This window comes from Astatotilapia calliptera, chromosome 7, assembly GCF_964374335.1.
Source record: "Astatotilapia calliptera chromosome 7, fAstCal68.1, whole genome shotgun sequence".
NCBI classification, from domain to species: Eukaryota; Metazoa; Chordata; class Actinopteri; order Cichliformes; family Cichlidae; genus Astatotilapia; species Astatotilapia calliptera.
In genome coordinates, this window is record NC_137428.1 from 32,358,792 (window position 1) to 32,377,979 (window position 19,188).

Genomic DNA, 19,188 nt, shown 5'->3' on the forward strand with positions numbered 1-19,188 from the left:
ATTTGGAGACCCAAGACAGACTGTATTCCAAAACCAGATGTGTCTTAACAGACTGCAGGACCATTTTATTCAACATCTGTGAGAAGCAAAGCATTTTCTACAGGGTGCATTTTACCAGCTGGGGAGGACATGGACCAGTCAGGTGAATCCAGGTGAAAATCACTAACCTTCATGGCTTTCAGCTGTTATATTTAATTTGAATCATGATGAAAAATATGTGACATATAGGTAAGTTCAGATCAGACTATAACCTACTCAGTTAACATTAAACAAAGTAAATTATATGAAATATACCTTCAGAGCAGGGTGTATTGTTTTTGAGTTTTGAAGAAGGCAATTTTTCTTGCTTTCAATCTAATAGCAAATAATAAAGAAACTACATACATGAACAACAGTATAAATTTCCCCATGGACGTTTTATCTTCACATTATCTACTTCACTGTTAATGGCCTTCAGTTGCAGACTCTTGCCTCTCCACTTGATGGCAGTGGAGCATCAATCATAATAATTACAAAGCGTTCCTTTTTATTCTGCATCATTAAGTGCCTACACAAAACTTAAGCACAATAAAAACTGTACTGTAGCCTTTTTATTATGACTACCACAGCCACACTGGCCTGTAGCCCACAGGTATGTTAGTGGCTTTGGCTCAATCAGTCTGATAAAGCCTTGTGAAACATTTTCCACAAACGCAAGCACTTCTGTAACCTTGGAGAGAATATCAGCAAATGATGTATGTTGTTTAGAACTTAAACAACTGGAATAGCTCCTCTGCCAAACATGTACTGCCCTTTGGGCTGCTTTCTGACACACAGGGTGTGCAAGAACACTGTTATATTCAAAGAGTACCTAAAAACATTGTTCTATTTTGTCTTCTTCTTTCTTTCTCTCTTTTTGTTTTTGTTAATGATCTATGAATGTCCTTCGCCTAAATGTGCTGTATTAGAAAATGTTAATTTAAAAGCTGAAAAGTGAAAACATTAATACAATATGGAAATATAGTAAATTATGCACAACAGAGAATGTCTCGTGAGGTAGTATGAGACATGGTGCCAAAGCACAATAGAGTCTAAAGTGCATTTATATTTGTACTCCACTGCTGTAAATGTCACTATATGGTATATTAGAAAAACAATGAGAATGCACATACAGTATTTATTGTAAGTAAGAAAGAAAGTTCCCATGTGGTACAAATGATTGTAAGTAAATAATGAATTCTTGTTTAGTGGAGCATTGGGACGAACGCAATGTCTCAAGTGTGATTGCTCATTTTGACCCATTTTCCAATTGCATGATACACTACATTGACCTTGCAGGAGACGTCTCGGGATAGCTTATTTCCTTTAATGCATGTCATGATCCCATAGGAGGCTGAGTAGTGTGGTGATCAAGTGCATTTCTGCATTATTAAAAGGCCGTACATCACAAGAGTTTCAACTGTGTTAACTGTAAGGAGGTCAGCTGCAATGCTTTTATCCTATTTTTGTATATATCTGCATGCACAAAGATCTGTAGCATCACGTTACATTTACATAAAATAATCTGGATCTGAGCTCAAATAAATATTAATGCCAATCTGTAAATTCCTAATCCAGTATTACCTGCAGTGTTGGTCTATAATCAGCTGCTTTCCACAAAATGACCTTAAAGACAGAAAAACACAAAAATATTTGTGTATCCTATATATTTTTTTGTCATTTCAAGACTGTAAATATAACATAACCCCAGGAAGGATACTGCAGAGAGATGGAAGCAGCTGGGCACAAGTATGTTCTGAGCAGTAATGCAATCTGTTGAGCTAATATATCAGATATTACTGTTCTTCATGTCAGTGTGAGTAACTCACCCTTTGCCTTGATAAGATACAGTCAGATCTGAGCTGCTTTCAGCTGAAAGAGATGGTGAATGAATTAGCCACGCATTCAGACAGGCAGGCAGAACCGTATTATAAAATTCCTCCTTACTTCCTCATTCCCTGTGATGCTGTTTGATCTTGTGCTTTTATTCTTTGTACCACCATTCACCACCCCATCACTCATTTTCTTTTTATATCTGTAAAAAGAAATACATGGGCTTATTGTACAGTCCCAAGGTTCACAAATTGATTCTAATCATCCAAAGATCACACCTTAGGGGTGAATTCCAGACACACTGTATCTAGAATCCATTTCAGTGGTAATGTCCAGGTATAGGTCATTATTCAAATAGATACAGAGAAATGAAATTACAGTCTTACCTGTTCTTGGAATAAAAAGTTTACTGATACTGATTTTACTCAGTAGTACTGATTCAGTTTTATAATAATGTACAGTTACAGCAGTAGTATATTTTATTATATTTTTTAAACATTAACAAAATTGCATCTAGTCAGATAGGTTATCTCATATTTGTAGCTGAAAACCATTATACCATTTTACCATTACCATTATACCATTTTACCATTACCATTATTAACCCCATTACTGCTCATTATTTTATTACAATATGAAACCTTAATACTGGCTTTAACATTTGGAAAGGAAGAGCAGCATTTATGGTCTGTTTTTATTTATGTGAAATTATAAACTTTGGTATAAAAGTGAGAAAGAACATCTTTGCAAAGTGAACTCCTCAGTGAAATGACTTTCTAAAGATGGTATTATATGAGGAACTGCAGAAAGTGTTCGTGACCTGAAGGTGCAGTGTTTTCTGTCAGATAACACTGTTATTTTCAAAGAAACCTTTACTGTTCCCGCCCTTATATCCACTCGATCCAAACAAATTAACTGTGAATATCTGCACTTACTGCCATCAAAGGATGAGTCATTTTGAAGCCACCTCTGTGTTAGGCTTTGGACAACACTCATACGCACTGATAAGAAAGTGAAATTTGAAGTAGGAAACTACAAACATACTTCAGTAAATTAAATATAAAAATAAGCAGTGTTGCTCAGCTACTGTTTTGAAGCTTTAACCCATGAAGCTTAGGAATAACTTGAATACAAAATTTATACTTATGATGTAATCAGAATAATCTACAAATAAAAGTGTGAAATGTCATTCTTGGCATTGTTAACGAAAAAAAAAGCCTTCATATAAAACGATTAAATCACTTTTACTCAAAATAATTGCTGGTATTTAAATCTTGTTATTTTAAACAACAACAAGAACAACAACAACAACAAAAATAAAAACACTCAAAAATCTGTTTCTGCTATTTATCAGGCCTGAGACACTTTTTCGAGTATCTTATATATGCCCAGACATGTATGCATAATTTATCTTGCAATTCTTAATATATTCCTTATACCACTCTATATAGTCAGATGAAAAAACCCCCCCACATTTGTTTATAAAGACAGAATGATATAAACATGTGCACACACACACTGAATAAATTCCCCACTCACCCTACAAGGTGTTCTTTATCCTTCAAGCACAAATCGTCTACGAGAGGCCAGAGAGCTTGAGGATCCTGCACTATTCTGGGTAGAGATCTCAGATGCCGTTCCTGGGATCTGCTGGAGCCACTTGCCCAGTTTGTGGGTCACTGCCCCGAGTGCTCCGATTACCAAAGGAACCATTGTTGCCTTCACCTTCCACACCTTCCTGGTTCCCATTTGCCAGTGGGATTCCCAGGTACTTGTACAGTCAGGAAAGAAATTATTGGAAATCAAGGCTTGATGTACATCAAGTACTTAAGCACATTTTTACAAAGGGATTAAATACGTATTTCTTTCATGAAATTGCACAGATTGGTCAGTCTGGAGTGCAGTTAGCTTCTTTAGCCAGTAGGTGGGAATTATGTGGTCTGCTCTTAGCTCCAGCTTTGGTGCGGCTATTTTCAAATTGTACCCCTCCCACTGAGAGTATACCTTTGATGGTTCAGAGGAGAAAGGTTGGTTTATTTTCCTGGCTTCTATCTGGTATACAAATGTCCTCATGAAACGTCTTCAAGAAACTTAAAGAAGTCCAGTCACTTTTCTTTCCAAGCTCCTTGGATTAACATGACCAGGATTTAAATCTTGGTACCATTAATTACATATACACATCCAGAATTTTTTTTTTTTTTTTGCATATACTATTATATATTGTACATATATTTATTAGTTTCAGATTTAGCCATTCGTATATTTTGCCTGTTTATGTTATTGTATTTTGCACAACTCTGTTGCTTGTGAAGCTCGCACACAAGAATTTCACTTGCATGTGCTGTACCAATGTACCTGCACATGTGATGTGACAATAAAAGTGATTTGATTTGATTTGATTTTGATTTAATTGAAGTAGTTTCTGATACAGTAAAGTTGTATTAAATCTTACTTAATTAAAAAAAATCTTTTGATGTAAAATGTACCTTATGTGTAAGTGAATGACAGCTGAATAAGGTTGATTAAATGTAATTAACACTTCAATTTTCATGGGTACACAAATAATGATAAACAACACACACTGACTGGAAATATAGCACACATTTTGCTCATGCTTTGACTGACAGAGTGCATCCCTCCTGACAGTGTGTGAAACCTTAAATTAGGACCCATGACATACACTGAACTCAGTAAACAGTTCCAGTTGTATTAATAGTGTATAGGCAGAACTGGAAGCCTTTAATGGAATAACCCCAATACATTAATATTTTTAACCAACACTCATTATAACAGGAAACAAGAAAAAAAAGGCATTAAGAAGTCATTTGGGCTTATTTGCACCTCATTCTGCTCAAATGAAGTGTTCTATACCTTATACAATGGTCACTTTAATGTGTTACGCTGTGAAATATGAAGACATAACTAAAATATGACTTCCTGTTTAAAGATAAAACTTTGAACAGAACGTTGTTACACTTCTCAGGTCCAACTAATTCCCAAAAGAAATAATTAAAAATGCATTCTTTATATGAGCTAGGGTCTCAGCAATATAACATAACCCAAATATTCCCCTTGTTCTTCCCACTGGAAACTAGGAAAATCAGCGAGCCTTACTAAAGGTAAAAAAAAAATGTACTTGCAATTTCATTGTACACGTATAATGACATTAAAAGGCTATTCTATTCTAAGCACCACATCTTCTTTAATGTATTGCTGCTAGCATACTATAGGACTTATAGAAAGTTATAAAGCATTCTAGCAGGAATATTATAATTTATTTCATGCTTTTAAAGACCCTATCACCAAATTTAACATGTTGAAATTCATGAGACAAAGCATTTTCTGGTTATTCAAATTTTTTTAAACCTTGGTGTTGATATCAGACCAATTACAAAACAGAGTCAACTTAATATGTCATTTAATCTTGCACTTGGGGTTATCCTGAGGCTGGTGCAGATAAGGGACCCAAAAAATATTCAAGTTATGACTTGTTCTTCACTTATTGCATTATCATAAACACTGTAATACAATTACACCTAACATTGTGAGTAAAGGACTTCTTATGAATAATGTTAAATACAGGTTTGGTACACACATCTAATCTTAAAGTTACTCTATTTTGCAAATTGGCTTGATATAAAAGAAAATGGCAAGCCTCATATATAAGGGCTTTTGCTAGATCGTCTGAAAATCTTATCTCACTTTCAATTTTTCCGTGGCATATTGGAGTAAGTTAATTCCATGCCTCCTTCTTTTCTCCATCTGAATTTCATTGTGTCTGCCTAATCAGCCAGAAGCAGAAATGATCTGCTAACATTTCATTTCTCCATGAATATTTGATTGTCAAAAATTGTCCTAAGGGAACGAACTGGGCTCAAGGTTCGGTTTTGATTTGCGATTAAACTATCAAGAAATCAATTTCATCTGCTTTGAATAATTCAGGGTTTAATGGAATGAGAAATGGCAAAAGGGGCATGGGTTATGAGATGGTCTGAAGGAGGTGTATGTGTATATGTGTGTGCTGGATGGGGTGGAGGGCTGGGGTGGGTGATGCAGGGTGGGGTAGTTTTCCTCAAAATGAAATAAGAGCCCTGCAATGTGGTGCAGAGAGTCTGGGGAGCTACTGTCATTTCACCTGTACTGCTGTGTAGCATGCCAATAAGGTGTCTTTGTGAGTAATTTGATGATCACAGCAAGTCCAGAGCCAATATTTTGGATTACTCACTTGGACAGATGTGTTAATAGACTACTGATTTGTGGCCTTCTCCTTTAGGAATTAAAATGGGAATGTGCAAAGAAGATGGAACATTTTCTGTTAATTTTATGCTTTAATTGGTCTCATAAAAGCTTTCATGTTCTGCAGTCCACTAGCCACTGATCATTTTTTCACTTCTCTTCATGATTCCTAACTGGTGTAAGCCCCAAGTTAAGATTCTAGTAAGAAATATGGCCAAAGAAGAAAATAAATGGGTTAAGCTGCTTCAAGGACTCTAAGAAGTTCTTTATAGAGCATATTTAGTTTGTCTCCCTAATGAACATGGAATGACAAAGATTCCAGAACACACTTTGATGTCTCCCGACTGCTTAGAACGATTCACTGTGACGTGCGCAAACATGTCATCTGTTCTTGTCAGTTTAAACAGAATGGTAGTGCTGATGTTTCTTGACGAGACACAAATAAATGGAGCTGCACTGACTACATGCAGCCTGACCTGACAGGTGAATTAAAAAGGTGGCTGTGTTGTCAAAAGGCTAAGGTATCTCATACCAGAGTGGAGCCAAAAGCCTTACCTCCTGTGGAGCTTGTCAAAATGTTCTGTTTTATTTGAAAAAAGTTAGTAAGCTAACTCTAGGAGGCCAACTTTAGCTACTCTTTGTTACTCTTCATACATTCAACTGATCTTGTGCTTATTTCTATATAAGGTTTTCCTGAATTTAGTTTGATAGGGCTGGCAAATTATGATAATGTGAGGAGAACGAGGATTCTTTGAACGAAAGTTCCCAAGGTGTCCCATTTCAGTACTAATCACTTGCTAGATACATAGCATCTCAGCAGAAGATGACAAAGACAGAGAAATATTTTGGAAACACCATCATTAGTGGGATTAACTCATAAGAATCTGTCAGAGTATTTTTGCTTTTAAAGGTTTTATTATTCATATAATAATCAGCTAAGAGTGTTTATATTTCTGTTCTGTACTCAACCAGCTGCATATTTTAATTGCTGGCTCCCTACTTTATAACGGAAACTGCTTGCCTTCACATTATCAGTCTTTGCCTTCACATTGTCACTGTTTGCCTTCACACTAGCAGGAAACCACCACCCACGAGTAAGAAACAACCTTGTAGAGAACACGAAGTTTTTTGATAAACCACACCTGTTTTCTTGACAAGATAAGGATGATATTTCCTTTTTTGTATGCTTCATGATGTGTATAAATAAAGCCAGACTGCACCAAGGAGGTGTGTGAGTCTCTCCCTGAGTCTCTCACCCGTGCACGTTTAAAACTGCTCTAAGTGTCTGAGTGATATTTCATTGCATCTGAGTACTTTGATAATAAAATATCTTTAACATTTAATTGGTCCTTCGAGCCGGAGTGGACATTGATATTTTTTCAATGCTCCAATAGGAGACCTTCGTCAAGTCCTGACGTCGTGAGAAGCCCACGCTGTCGACTCCTCTCCAGGCAGAGGATAAAGTCCAGAGACGTGACGTTCGGGTTCTGGCCAGCGTTCTTATAAGAGGTCCACGACTTCAGGGGTTGATGAAGGAAACCAAAGCAACCACACAATAACTCAGGTGAATATTTAGCACTCACTCACATCTTGCGCAAAACGACTGAGGCAACCTGTGGTCTGTACATTAAATAGTTTCCCGTCAATGTATGACAGATTAATTAAGTAACATTCTCGTCTGAAAAAGGACTGGTAGAGGTTACAGCTCGCCTGAAAGAGGGCTTGGAGCAAGTTTAATGTCAAAATACGACAGGATAGTAACATTCTCGTCTGAAAAAGGACTCGTAGAGGTTACGAAGCAGCTCGCCTGAAAGAGGGCTTGGAGCAATGTAGAAAGACACAGTGTTGCCCAGAATAAAAAACTCATTACGCGTATAATCTGTTGTTTTACTGTTTTGTTGGTGGAGTAAGTTGATTTTACAGCACATTAAGGAGGCTGAACTACTCCACCGAATTGTTTACCGTTGGTTGCTCGAGTTCTGGTGGAACGGGAAAAGGTTGTGTTTCATCACATAAAATTGACACCGCTTTCAAGGCTAGCTTGAAAGTAGAAGGCCGTGTCAATAGCCTCTCCCATTCCTCGTGCCAGAGAAAGCACCACGGGTGTGTATATGTGTGTGTAAACGCAAATATATTTATAAATAAATAAATAATAATAACAAGAGGAAAAAAGAAAAATGGGTAATAAATCAACAAAACTCACTGCTGACGAGCAGTGGCTAGAGAAAAAAATGTCCAGGCGCCGGACAAACTGCAGTGACTGATAAAACCCTTATTAAGTGAAAACTAGAGATCAAAGTAGTTTAAAAAGGTTGGAAACAGACCTCAACGAATAGATATAAATATAAGAAGTACAAAAATAAAATATAAAATATATAATAATAAATTGCTTGGTTAGACATGCAACAGAAAGAATGAAAGTGACCGAAGGTTGGATCTGAGATGAGGCAAACAGAAGACCAGTCTAAAGAGTAGGCACAAACCTGTTCAGAGAAGAAGCAAATTTGTACAGATTGGATGAATTCTAAGTTATCTGTTTGCTGAGTAAGATGATCCCAACTATTAAATTGGCTCAGTAGTAGTATAGTAATATACACTTTTATATACACTGATAAAATGTTGTAATATACTGTTGTTATTATATGGAAAGAAAAAGATGATAATAATAAGAAGTAACCTAGTCAGTATGATGTGAGATGGACAATTGTTATGAAGTAGTCTGCATCAAGCTTAAGGTTTGCTCAAACTCAGTATAATGACATAGGAGATGAAGAAAATAAAGGAAATATCTAAACTACTTAGGTGCATAGAGGCACTTGACATGCTTGAAAACCTGTCATTTACCCTGGATAAAATATTACTGAGATATAGAGCACATCTATAGTAACAACTAATAAGCCAAACCCTGTAGACAACAGCTAAAGTTACAGGATTGTGAAGCTGAATTAAATATGTGGACACCGCTAAGTTGATGAGCATGTTACACATTTTCTTTTATTTTTTTATTTATTTGTTTTTAGAGCAGAAACTGCATAAAAGCCAACACATGCAGCTGTCTGTGAGCTCAGTTTTCCCTCACATGTCTGCTCTGTTTCAGTAGCAGCATTTTTCTTTTTGGGTCCTGACTCATGTATGTTTTCGGTTTTGTTTGATTATTTTATTTTGTTGATTTGGAAACAAATTTGTGACAATACTTGTTTAAAATATGTAAGATGTGTGAGATGTGTGAATTCTTTGAAAAACTAGAAATTATCTAAAAATGCCTCAAGTGAGAATGTAATGTTCCATCTATAGAGAAGAAAAAAAAAAAAAATCTTGCTGGAAGTGATCACCTTGCCAAAACAATTGGCACTGTGCACATGTGGAGCACATCAAAAAGACAATTATATTGTCACAAAAGGAAATAATTTTGCAGAACAAGCAGCAAAACAGGCTGCAAACAATCGGCAGAGCTACTAGAAACCAACTACTGCCTACAAATACCACTTGATGTACTAAAAACCGAACAACAAGCTGCAACAATCACTGAACAAAACAAGTGGCTGAAATGTGGAGTAAACTGAAAGATGACTTAATGGTCTGTGATGGAAAACCTATATTAACAGAGTCATTACACAGGACAGCGGTTGTAGTGACACATGAGGTAAACACCTGTGTCAACAGGAGGGAGATATAGTATAGATAAACAATGCAATACACACTATAAATTTTGAAACTTTAGCGAATAATTTGTAAGAACATGCCTATTCTGTCAAAAAACAAAAAAAACAAAAAAAAAAACAACACAACTCACAAGGAAACCCACATGGATTTTATTGAACTTAACGAATGCCAAGCATCAAGATATGCTCTAGTAATTATAGATGTATTCTCAAAATGGCCAGAAATCTATCCAGTCAAAAGAGCAGATGCAATATCAGTGGCAAAGTGTTTATGCAATCACTTCATCCCCACATATGGCATTCCCAGTCTGATAAGGTCAGACAATGGAACACATTTTGTTAATGACATCATCAGCAAAGTCTCTGAAGCTCTAGGATTTAGCATCAAACATCACTGTGCATATCACCCACAAAGCGCAGGATTAGTGGAAAGAACTAACGGCACAATAAAACAGAGATTAAGAAAATGCATGGAAGAAACAGGAAGACCATGGCCTGAATGTCTAGGCCTAGTAAAGATGTGGATGAGAATAACACAAGGTTCTCAGAAACTTACACCTTTTGAAATCATCCACGGGAGAGCGTTTCCATTGCCAATTACCAGTGAACCTATTAATAAATCAATAAGGGAAACTACCCTAGCAGAATGGATGACTAAACTGTTTGAAAATAAAGAGATTGTGTTAAACAACCAACTGCCGAGTGATTTCTCTCCAGTGTCTTGCAGGTTACAACCAGGTGATTGGATCCTGATCAAAGTACTCCAGAGAAAGAATTGGAGTTCACCAAGGTGGGAGGGCCCATACCAAGTCCTACTTACCACACCCACCGCCTGCAAAATAGCAGAAAGACCATCTTGGATCCACCACAGCCACTGTAAAAAAGTGAGTGACAATCCAGACGCTTAGACGCCGGCTCCCCTGGCTTCTAGGTGATCTATTGGTGAAGGGAAGGGCTGATTGGGTATATCCCGCCCTTTTTTTACTTCTCGCCAATAGTCTACTCACCAGAAGTCTAGGTGTGCCTGGTCATCATGAAGACACTTGTCCTCCTAGTGGCCAGCATTGCGCTCCTAGTGAGCCTACTAACACTCACCCAGATGAGAGGAAATAAACAACACCACCTGCAAAAAAGATGGACACATGATAATTCGCATCTACGTGACCTGAACCAAGACCATAACCACCCATGGATGAACAACGCGTGGTATAGATATGTGTATGATAGAACACGCACCGACAACAGCACGGAATGCTATGTATGTTCACATATGCCAACAACAGCCGTACACGCAACAATATATGGAAAGGCACCTGAACTTGACGAAGCGATGTGTGTGTTCAACAAAGCAACAACTGGCAATTGCACACGCAGAGATTTGATGGCAACAGGACTGACCCTAAAAGGTCAAAGCACAAAGAAAGAAGACCTAATTCCATGGTGTAGTGACACAGACGTCAAACGTGTCACGAAACCACTTTCACAACGACGTATCCTAATTGAACAGACAACCCCTTGTGCCTACAATCTGACGAACTGGAACTACACCTGCAACGAAAAACATTGGGTAAACGTCAAAGCCAACAACACAAAAAACAAATCATTCGCCATAGTTTTGCCGCCGGACATACAGCACCCAATGTGTTTCAACTTCTCCGATGGAAACAGGAAACTTGGACGAAACCGCAACTGCACACAGACACTTGACCTGACCCAATCCAAAGGAATACACACCTTCAAAAATTGAACTTTCTGGGTCCAGGGAGCCGCTTGGGCCTGCGGGCCTAAAACCTACTTCATGCTCCCACCGAACTCCACCGGTCTGTGTGCACCAGTACTAATTTCAGACCACACCTTCAAGATCACAGCAGAGACACACACGTCAAGAGCAAAACGTGAAGTTGCTGAAGTCACTGAAGTAATGCCACATGACTCAATCTATGGATCAGATGTGCCCAAGAACTTCAAACTATGGACTGATGGTCAGAAAGTCCTCCACTCCTTGTTCCCTTGGGTAGGAGTTGGGAAAAACATGCTGAGGATCGAGACACTTGACTATCGATTTGGACTGTTCCTAAATGCTTCAATGAAAATCAACAAAGCGCAAAATGAAGAACTCGACGCAATACGCATTGTAGTGATGCAACACAGAGTCGCACTAGACATGATTCTAGCTGAAAAAGGAGGTTTGTGTGTATTGTTTGACACTACATGTTGTACATACATCCCAGACAACATACACTCACAAAACATGACCGACGCTTTGAACACCTTGAGAAAGATTAAAGATGCTGAACAACAAGACTATGTCACAAGCAGTGATGATTGGTTGACATGGTTACTAGGTGGTTCATGGAAGTCCCTTCTGATTAAAGGACTTGTTGGAATAGCATGTTTGCTTTTACTGTTATGTGTTTTCACAACATGTGTAGTACCCTGTCTGAAGAAAATGGTATCAAACATGGTGACAACTTCTATCAATGCTTATGTGATGATGTCTCAAATGGAAGAAATTTTGAAAGATGATCCATACAGTAATGTTTAGTTTAATTGAACACAGGACTGTTTTATGACGTTCAAACCGAAAATGTTTAGACAAGAGGTTATGAACTGACAAAAATAACAGTACTGTCATGTGAGAAATCTAAACAACAGGAGGGAATGTCAGAGTATTTTTGCTTTTAAAGGTTTTATTATTCATATAATAATCAGCTAAGAGTGTTTATATTTCTGTTCTGTACTCAACCAGCTGCATATTTTAATTGCTGGCTCCCTACTTTATAACGGAAACTGCTTGCCTTCACATTATCAGTCTTTGCCTTCACATTGTCACTGTTTGCCTTCACACTAGCAGGAAACCACCACCCACGAGTAAGAAACAACCTTGTAGAGAACACGAAGTTTTTTGATAAACCACACCTGTTTTCTTGACAAGATAAGGATGATATTTCCTTTTTTGTATGCTTCATGATGTGTATAAATAAAGCCAGACTGCACCAAGGAGGTGTGTGAGTCTCTCCCTGAGTCTCTCACCCGTGCACGTTTAAAACTGCTCTAAGTGTCTGAGTGATATTTCATTGCATCTGAGTACTTTGATAATAAAATATCTTTAACAGAATCCAAAGAGTCTAAAAACTATATTTGGTTGTTGACAGAAAGCAGGTCACAGCTACATACCTTATATGAAGTGGGAGGTGGTGATCCTACAATTAGGATAGCCTTATGGAAAGCTTGATGACATCAGATTGCTTTCATTTATACTTTATTTCATGCTTTATTTTAGTTAAAGTTAAAAAAAAAAACATGTCATGTCAAGAGGAAAACGTGTCTCAGTAAGTTTTTCTTTTTTCTTGCCTCGGATCTCTAGGGATCGTTTAACTGGAGGCAGCCATTACTGTTAGGACTCAATAGGAGTCAATGCCGATATAGATCAACCATCAGCCTTATGAAAACCCCTTCATTTGCATAATGGAGTTGAAAAGCAAAGTGAAAGTAATACATAAAAAACCCATACATCTGAAAATTAATCAATTCTAAAATGAGATGGGAAATTGAAGAGGAAAAAACAAACAGGGATTAAAACGCAGGTTACCGAAGGTTTTTCCTTTTTTTCTTTTTTCTTTTGTACATATAATGCCACAAGAATAAAATTCAGCTTTACTGAGAAAAGTTTTCTTTAATTTTGTTCAAGGGAATTCTGATCCTTGAATAAGATACTAAATTCATATCTGCTGACCTCCCAGCAAAGGGCAAATACCATATATGAATAATGTATCCAAAAAAGCTTGGAACCCACATGTTATTACTTTCTTAATATGCTTCTGTAAACCTTTAAAATACTTTAAAAAATCTTCAAAGCCTTATCTTGATTAATGTGAATTTGTTGATATGTAAATTAAAGTGACATAACATATCAAAAGGTTAAATACTTAATGACAGTAAGCAATACAGTTAAAGACACAGAGAAAGCAAAAGAGGGACACACACAACAGAAAGCGAGAGAGAAGGAAATAACAATTAGTTGCTCTGCTCTGTGTGCTAAGTACGTACTTTCTCTTCTATTTGACTTTTTCCATTTTGCCAATTGCATACTCAAAACTGTTTTTCTGTTTGACAGGTACATTACTGTACATCACCTGTAGTTTATTTCCTTCTTCCTCATATTTCCATCTCAAAAATTTCTACCATGCTTTTAAATTGCTCTGCCTCCACACCCGTCGTGATAAGGCAGCAATATGCATTTAAGTAGTCCATTTTGGGCATTTACTGTGGGAGGATAACTAGCAGAGTGGCTCATTAAAATTCACACTTTTGTAATATTTCATAACTCGACTTCTGACCTCTTGTCAACAGTTTCTTCGCTCTTGATTGCCGAGACTACAATGATTAAAATTGAGGAGAGAGTGCAAGCTTTTATGGATGCTGAGTATGAATACAAAATTAGTGATGCAGTTCAAGAACAGTTTGGGAAATAGGACTGACACGAAATGTTGACACATCATCAAACTGAGACTGATTGCTTGAATAATTGGTTTGTACCTAATTATATTAGAGTGCCCTCTTGGGTGTGTGTATGGTTATGTATGTGGAGCTTTCTGTGTTCTTTCACCGCTTGTGTATAGTGAAACAGGGGCTTGCTGCAGGAGCTTTGCTCTGAGGAAAGCTTTCTAGTGGAGGCTTCGATCAAATTCACAAAGCAATTCTCCAGAACCTCAATTAAATTTTAAAAGTTTACAATCATGTTAGGGAGCTGTAGAGAAAGAGGGAAGTGCTGGAAGGGCAACCTAGTGTTTTTGTTTTGAGCCTGTGATAAGAAGGCAGCTTCTAAGTGAGTTAAATGAGAAATAGCATCGGCACAGCTGTTGTTCTATTAAAGGCCCCCCTAGGAGGCTTTAGAGGGGGTCTGAGAGGATCCGATACGGGCAGTGAGCCAGCAGGCCTCACTGATTCTGTTACCAATTCTTATTGTAGCAACAGAATCTTGTATTCGGCGTGTGACTATGACCTATTTACTTACCAATTGTTGAACATTTTATGGTCATTTACATTCATTACATATGACACATTAGACAATATGATTTCCCTGTCATTGCTTTATTCATTTGTTTGAACATTTTTCTTCTTCAGCAACCCCTCAAAAATAAACAAGAAGAAGAAAGACAAATTTCTATCTAACATTTGTTGCATTAGATTAGAGATGGATACTGTTTCTTTGCCTATATGGTGCTGTTGATCCTATATAAGTGCAAGCTCCCGCAGGAAAATGGGAAGCTTTGCACTGCTGAGATGAGAGCTACATTGAAAAATGTGACCTGAATGGGAATGTTTCTCTTATTTTACTTTTTCCATGGAGAGCTGCTTCAGAATTACTGATAATACCTAAGTAATAAATAATGTAAACAAAAAAAAGAACAGTTTTTATTGTATAATTCAATGCACTGCATTTTAAATTATATCATCTAACTTGAAAGTCTGTATCAATTGTTGCAAGACCCGTCTGTGGATGGCCTTGTACTTCTAGTAAGCAGTTATCAAGCAGTAGACGTTACACCCTACTGAACAAAAGTTTTTTTTTGCATGCAATTGCTATTCACTTTCCATTGTTAGCAAGAGTTTAGCCAAAAACAGGTCAGATTTTTCTCCGAGGAGTTAGCAGGAAAACATAAAGACCCCGGAGGAAAGTGAAAAGTTTCATTTATTAAGTAGATAATGTTGCTCTTTAAGAGCTGGAGATACAAAAGGCTAAATGTGAACATGTTCTCCATATTATATCAGTCCTACAGATTTCAAAACACTGTTTTTCTTATATTTCTTACTTTTGTTGTCTTTTTCCAACTACTACTAAATTGTATTATTGATATTGGTGTAATAATAAAATAAAAAAGATTAATAATAAGGAAACAAAGAAGAAGAAGAAACACTTCCTTATGAATACTGGGGGATCTCTGTGATAAAGGAAAGTGAATGTTGTGGGAAGTTAGTAGTTCTACTTTAACATTGTGTTCATGCACAAAATTCTCCTCAGGGGTCAACTGCACAGAGAGAACCTGAAATCCAGCTCTTAGTCAGACTGCTAAAGATATCTATGTCAGAACCATACTTATTTTTCCCGCATACACATTCATATCTTGAACCCCTGTGACCATAAAACTATTCCAGCATGTAACAGAAATCTCTCCTTATGAGTAATTTCTTTGTGGGCTACTTATCTTGATTTCATGTCTGAATAAAATACTCTGCCTAGTGTAGAACATATCCCAATTGTAGAAATTATATCGGACTTGTCTGCCTAAACTTAACTACTCCCGTATCTTTAAGCTTATGTCTTAAAGTGATAAAAAAAGAATCCCCCCACCCTCACCCCAATTTCTGCATGGTTTCCTTTCATTATTCCAATTCTACCTTATTAAATCTAAAAGCTGTGCTATGTTTTGTGTAGAAATGCGTAAGGAGCACTTATAATTTGTTTTCCAGCTTTGGCATCGTTTTTGACAACGTGGTATCAACATGGTTCTTTTATCTGCAGACTGGGTTTTATTCCCAACAAATGCATCCTGATGGTCACTTTCTTGTCATGCATACTGAATTTGTCTTTTTCCATCAGACCTATTTGCATGAAAGCAAGATTCATTTAGATATATCTGGCAGGAATGAGTCGGACCACCGCCCCAAGGCTCTGCTGTAACCATTTTTATCTTTTTTTTTTTCAGTTCTCTTGTCATTTAAAAAAAATACTTGCACTTCCTCAGGAATTCTGTATTCTGACAATAATTTTCTTCTGCTTCCCATCCATCCATCCATCCATTCGCTTCCGCTTATCCTTTTCAGGGTCGCGGGGGGCGCTGGAGCCTATCCCAGCTGTCATAGGGCGAAAAGCGGGGTACACCCTGGACAGGTCGCCAGGCTGTCGCAGGGCTAACACATAGGGACAGACAACCATTCACACTCACATTCACACCTAGTGGCAATTTGGATTAATCAATTAACCTATCCTAACCTAACCTATCCCCTGTTATTTTCTTCTGCTTGCTCTTTGTATTTTTAATAGCATACTCTCACATGTAGCATCCCACTGTCCCAACAAGTCCAGCAAACAAGCAATCTAACAGTGTCTGTAATGAGATATATAATTCATGGCAAATTATATATCTCTCTATATATCTTATATATACGTGCAAAATCAAATCTGGAGAATAAGAAAAAAAGCCCAAAAATGATAAAAGGAGTATTTGGTTATTGGTTCAGCAAAAATGAAATTACTCAGTCTAACCATAATGCCTCCCAGAGTGAGGAGTATAGAGCACACACTGCTGGGGATTAACGTCTGTAATGGGGTTTTGAGGATAGTCAGGATTTCAGATCTGGGGCGATATGGTGCCAGGGGTAAACACCATGCAAGGGACTAGAGGATTTAGCTAGCAAAGGCTTCCCTCTCCACGTGGACCAAGTATCACTGTGTTCTAAAGTACATTCATTTCCCACGGTCATTTACACAAGTATCTCCAGTGGGGATTCAGTTATCCTCTCTGAAAGGGCACTGCAGTCTTATGATGCTGCCCCCGTACGAAACGGGGTGAGGGGAGGGGGAAAAGATAATGATTCATTGGGAGCAAAAGTTGAACTGAAATGGCAGAGAACAGGAAAAAGAAAGAAAAACACAGTACTAAAGTACTTTTGCTTAAAAACCTTCAGCTTTGATAGACTTGAACTGTACATTAATATTTTCATTCTAACTGAAAACAAGCGTTAGGAGACAGATATTTTTCAAAATTTTCAGATTAGTTAAAGTTTGTAAAATCATGGTCAGTTATTACCCTCTAGTGTCAAAATATTATTTACATATAAATAACTGGACAAAATCTACTTCATATACTATTTTTATATTGTGTAATGTATATAATTGATACATTATAACAGCATCACGTTACTATGGAGATGTTATACTTAAGGAACTTTTTGTCAACATTTTTTTTAATAATCATAATAATTGAATCATTTTTCGAAGTGACAGCGAAGAAAAAACAAACACAAAAAAAACAAAATACAGAGCTCAGGCCTTCTCTGCACGGCCCTGGTTTACTGCTACCACACATTAGCCTTCCCACACTACTTTTAACTTCTAACTTTTAACTTATTGCACTGCTTCTTCTACCAGTGCAATAAACTGCAGTGTCAAAGACTGACCACTTTAGTTTACTCAACACCTCACCCTTGAGGTGTTGATGCTGTGAAATATCCTGTTTGGGTCAAGATAACTAAAACCACAGTTCCCTCTTACAGAACTACAACAAACCACCGGCTCTCTAAGCAGCCATGCTTGGAGACAGATGGAGTCAGAGAGTGTGTCGAGGCTGTTTATGATGAGCTTCACATCTGCCACTCACAAGAAATCGGGCCACAGACGGTGCAGGATTACAAAGTGGAAAAGATGGAGTCAGTAAGAATCTAAGTTCAACTTTGACCTCCCTGACCCAGAGGCAGAAAAGATTCGAGCAGCAGGGTGGAAAAGCCAGCGAGACAAGTCAGGTTGTGAAATAAATGAATGCAACCATGCAAGAAAGGTGAGATGATGTTCGTGCAGGCTGACCTAGATGCAGATAGATGCTGCATTTGTTGCAGATGGTATTTAGTTAATGGAATTAATAAAACACACACTAAACCACTGTAAATTACACATTTTTTTTCAAACTCATCCCCTGTAACTAAATTTAATTAACACACTGTACTTAAGCAATTGGGAAGTGTCGGGTACTGCAAAGCAGATGAGCAAATAGAATTGTGCTCAGTGTGTGTTCATAAGGGACGATGAGGGCAAAGGTTGGTTTTTTGTGTGTTTTTTTTAATATCTTGTAATTTAATGAAGTGAGAAAATGTCACCCACACAGGCGAATGATAATGTGAGATGAAATCAGCAGTAAGGAGGAAATACTTTAATCAGGCAAAACATTAAGATACAGGTAAATTCACAGGCAGAAATACTTTGATGTGCATGCATAGGTCTAACGTGTGTCTTTAACAGAGCATAAAAAAGAAGAAAAAGTCATACATCCTCAAAATGATATTTCTATGATCATTATATGGTGACAAACATTCACCTCTAAATGTTGCTTCTTCTTATTGTCTAATGTAGTGCACAATGATTTATGTAAACCAGCAGCACATTCAGATTTTAAGGAATCTCTTTTTTTCTTGCTTTTTACACAAAGACAAGCAATCTATGTAAAAAAAAATGCAAGAAATAAAATACACTATAAAAACACTATATTGCCAAAGGTATTCACTTACTCATCCAAATCATTGAATTCCGGTATTCCAATCACTCCCATGGCCACAGGTGTATAAAATCAAGCAGGTGAGTGGATACTTTCTGCAGAGTCAATTAATTAATTTCATATGGCCTTCAGATTAGCTCAAGGAGATAGCTTCATGGAAATGGTTT

General features: G+C 37.3%; 1 protein-coding gene and 1 long non-coding RNA gene across 2 annotated transcripts in view; both read left to right on the forward strand.

Moving 5' to 3' along the window:
- The window catches only part of prkab1a (protein kinase, AMP-activated, beta 1 non-catalytic subunit, a), a 75,357-nt gene extending 57,062 nt beyond the window's left edge, over positions 1-18,295 (forward strand). The window contains exon 8 of the mRNA XM_080304431.1: positions 18,030-18,295. Coding sequence (XP_080160557.1) covers positions 18,030-18,056 — 27 coding nt within the window. The 3' untranslated portion in view covers positions 18,057-18,295. The remainder of the gene's footprint in view (positions 1-18,029) is intronic.
- On the forward strand, positions 6,977-12,802 carry LOC145430067 (uncharacterized). The gene is made up of 2 exons (XR_013910471.1): positions 6,977-7,651; positions 10,467-12,802. It is a non-coding gene; the product is annotated as an uncharacterized LOC145430067 (long non-coding RNA).
- Positions 18,296-19,188: the final 893 nt, after the last annotated feature.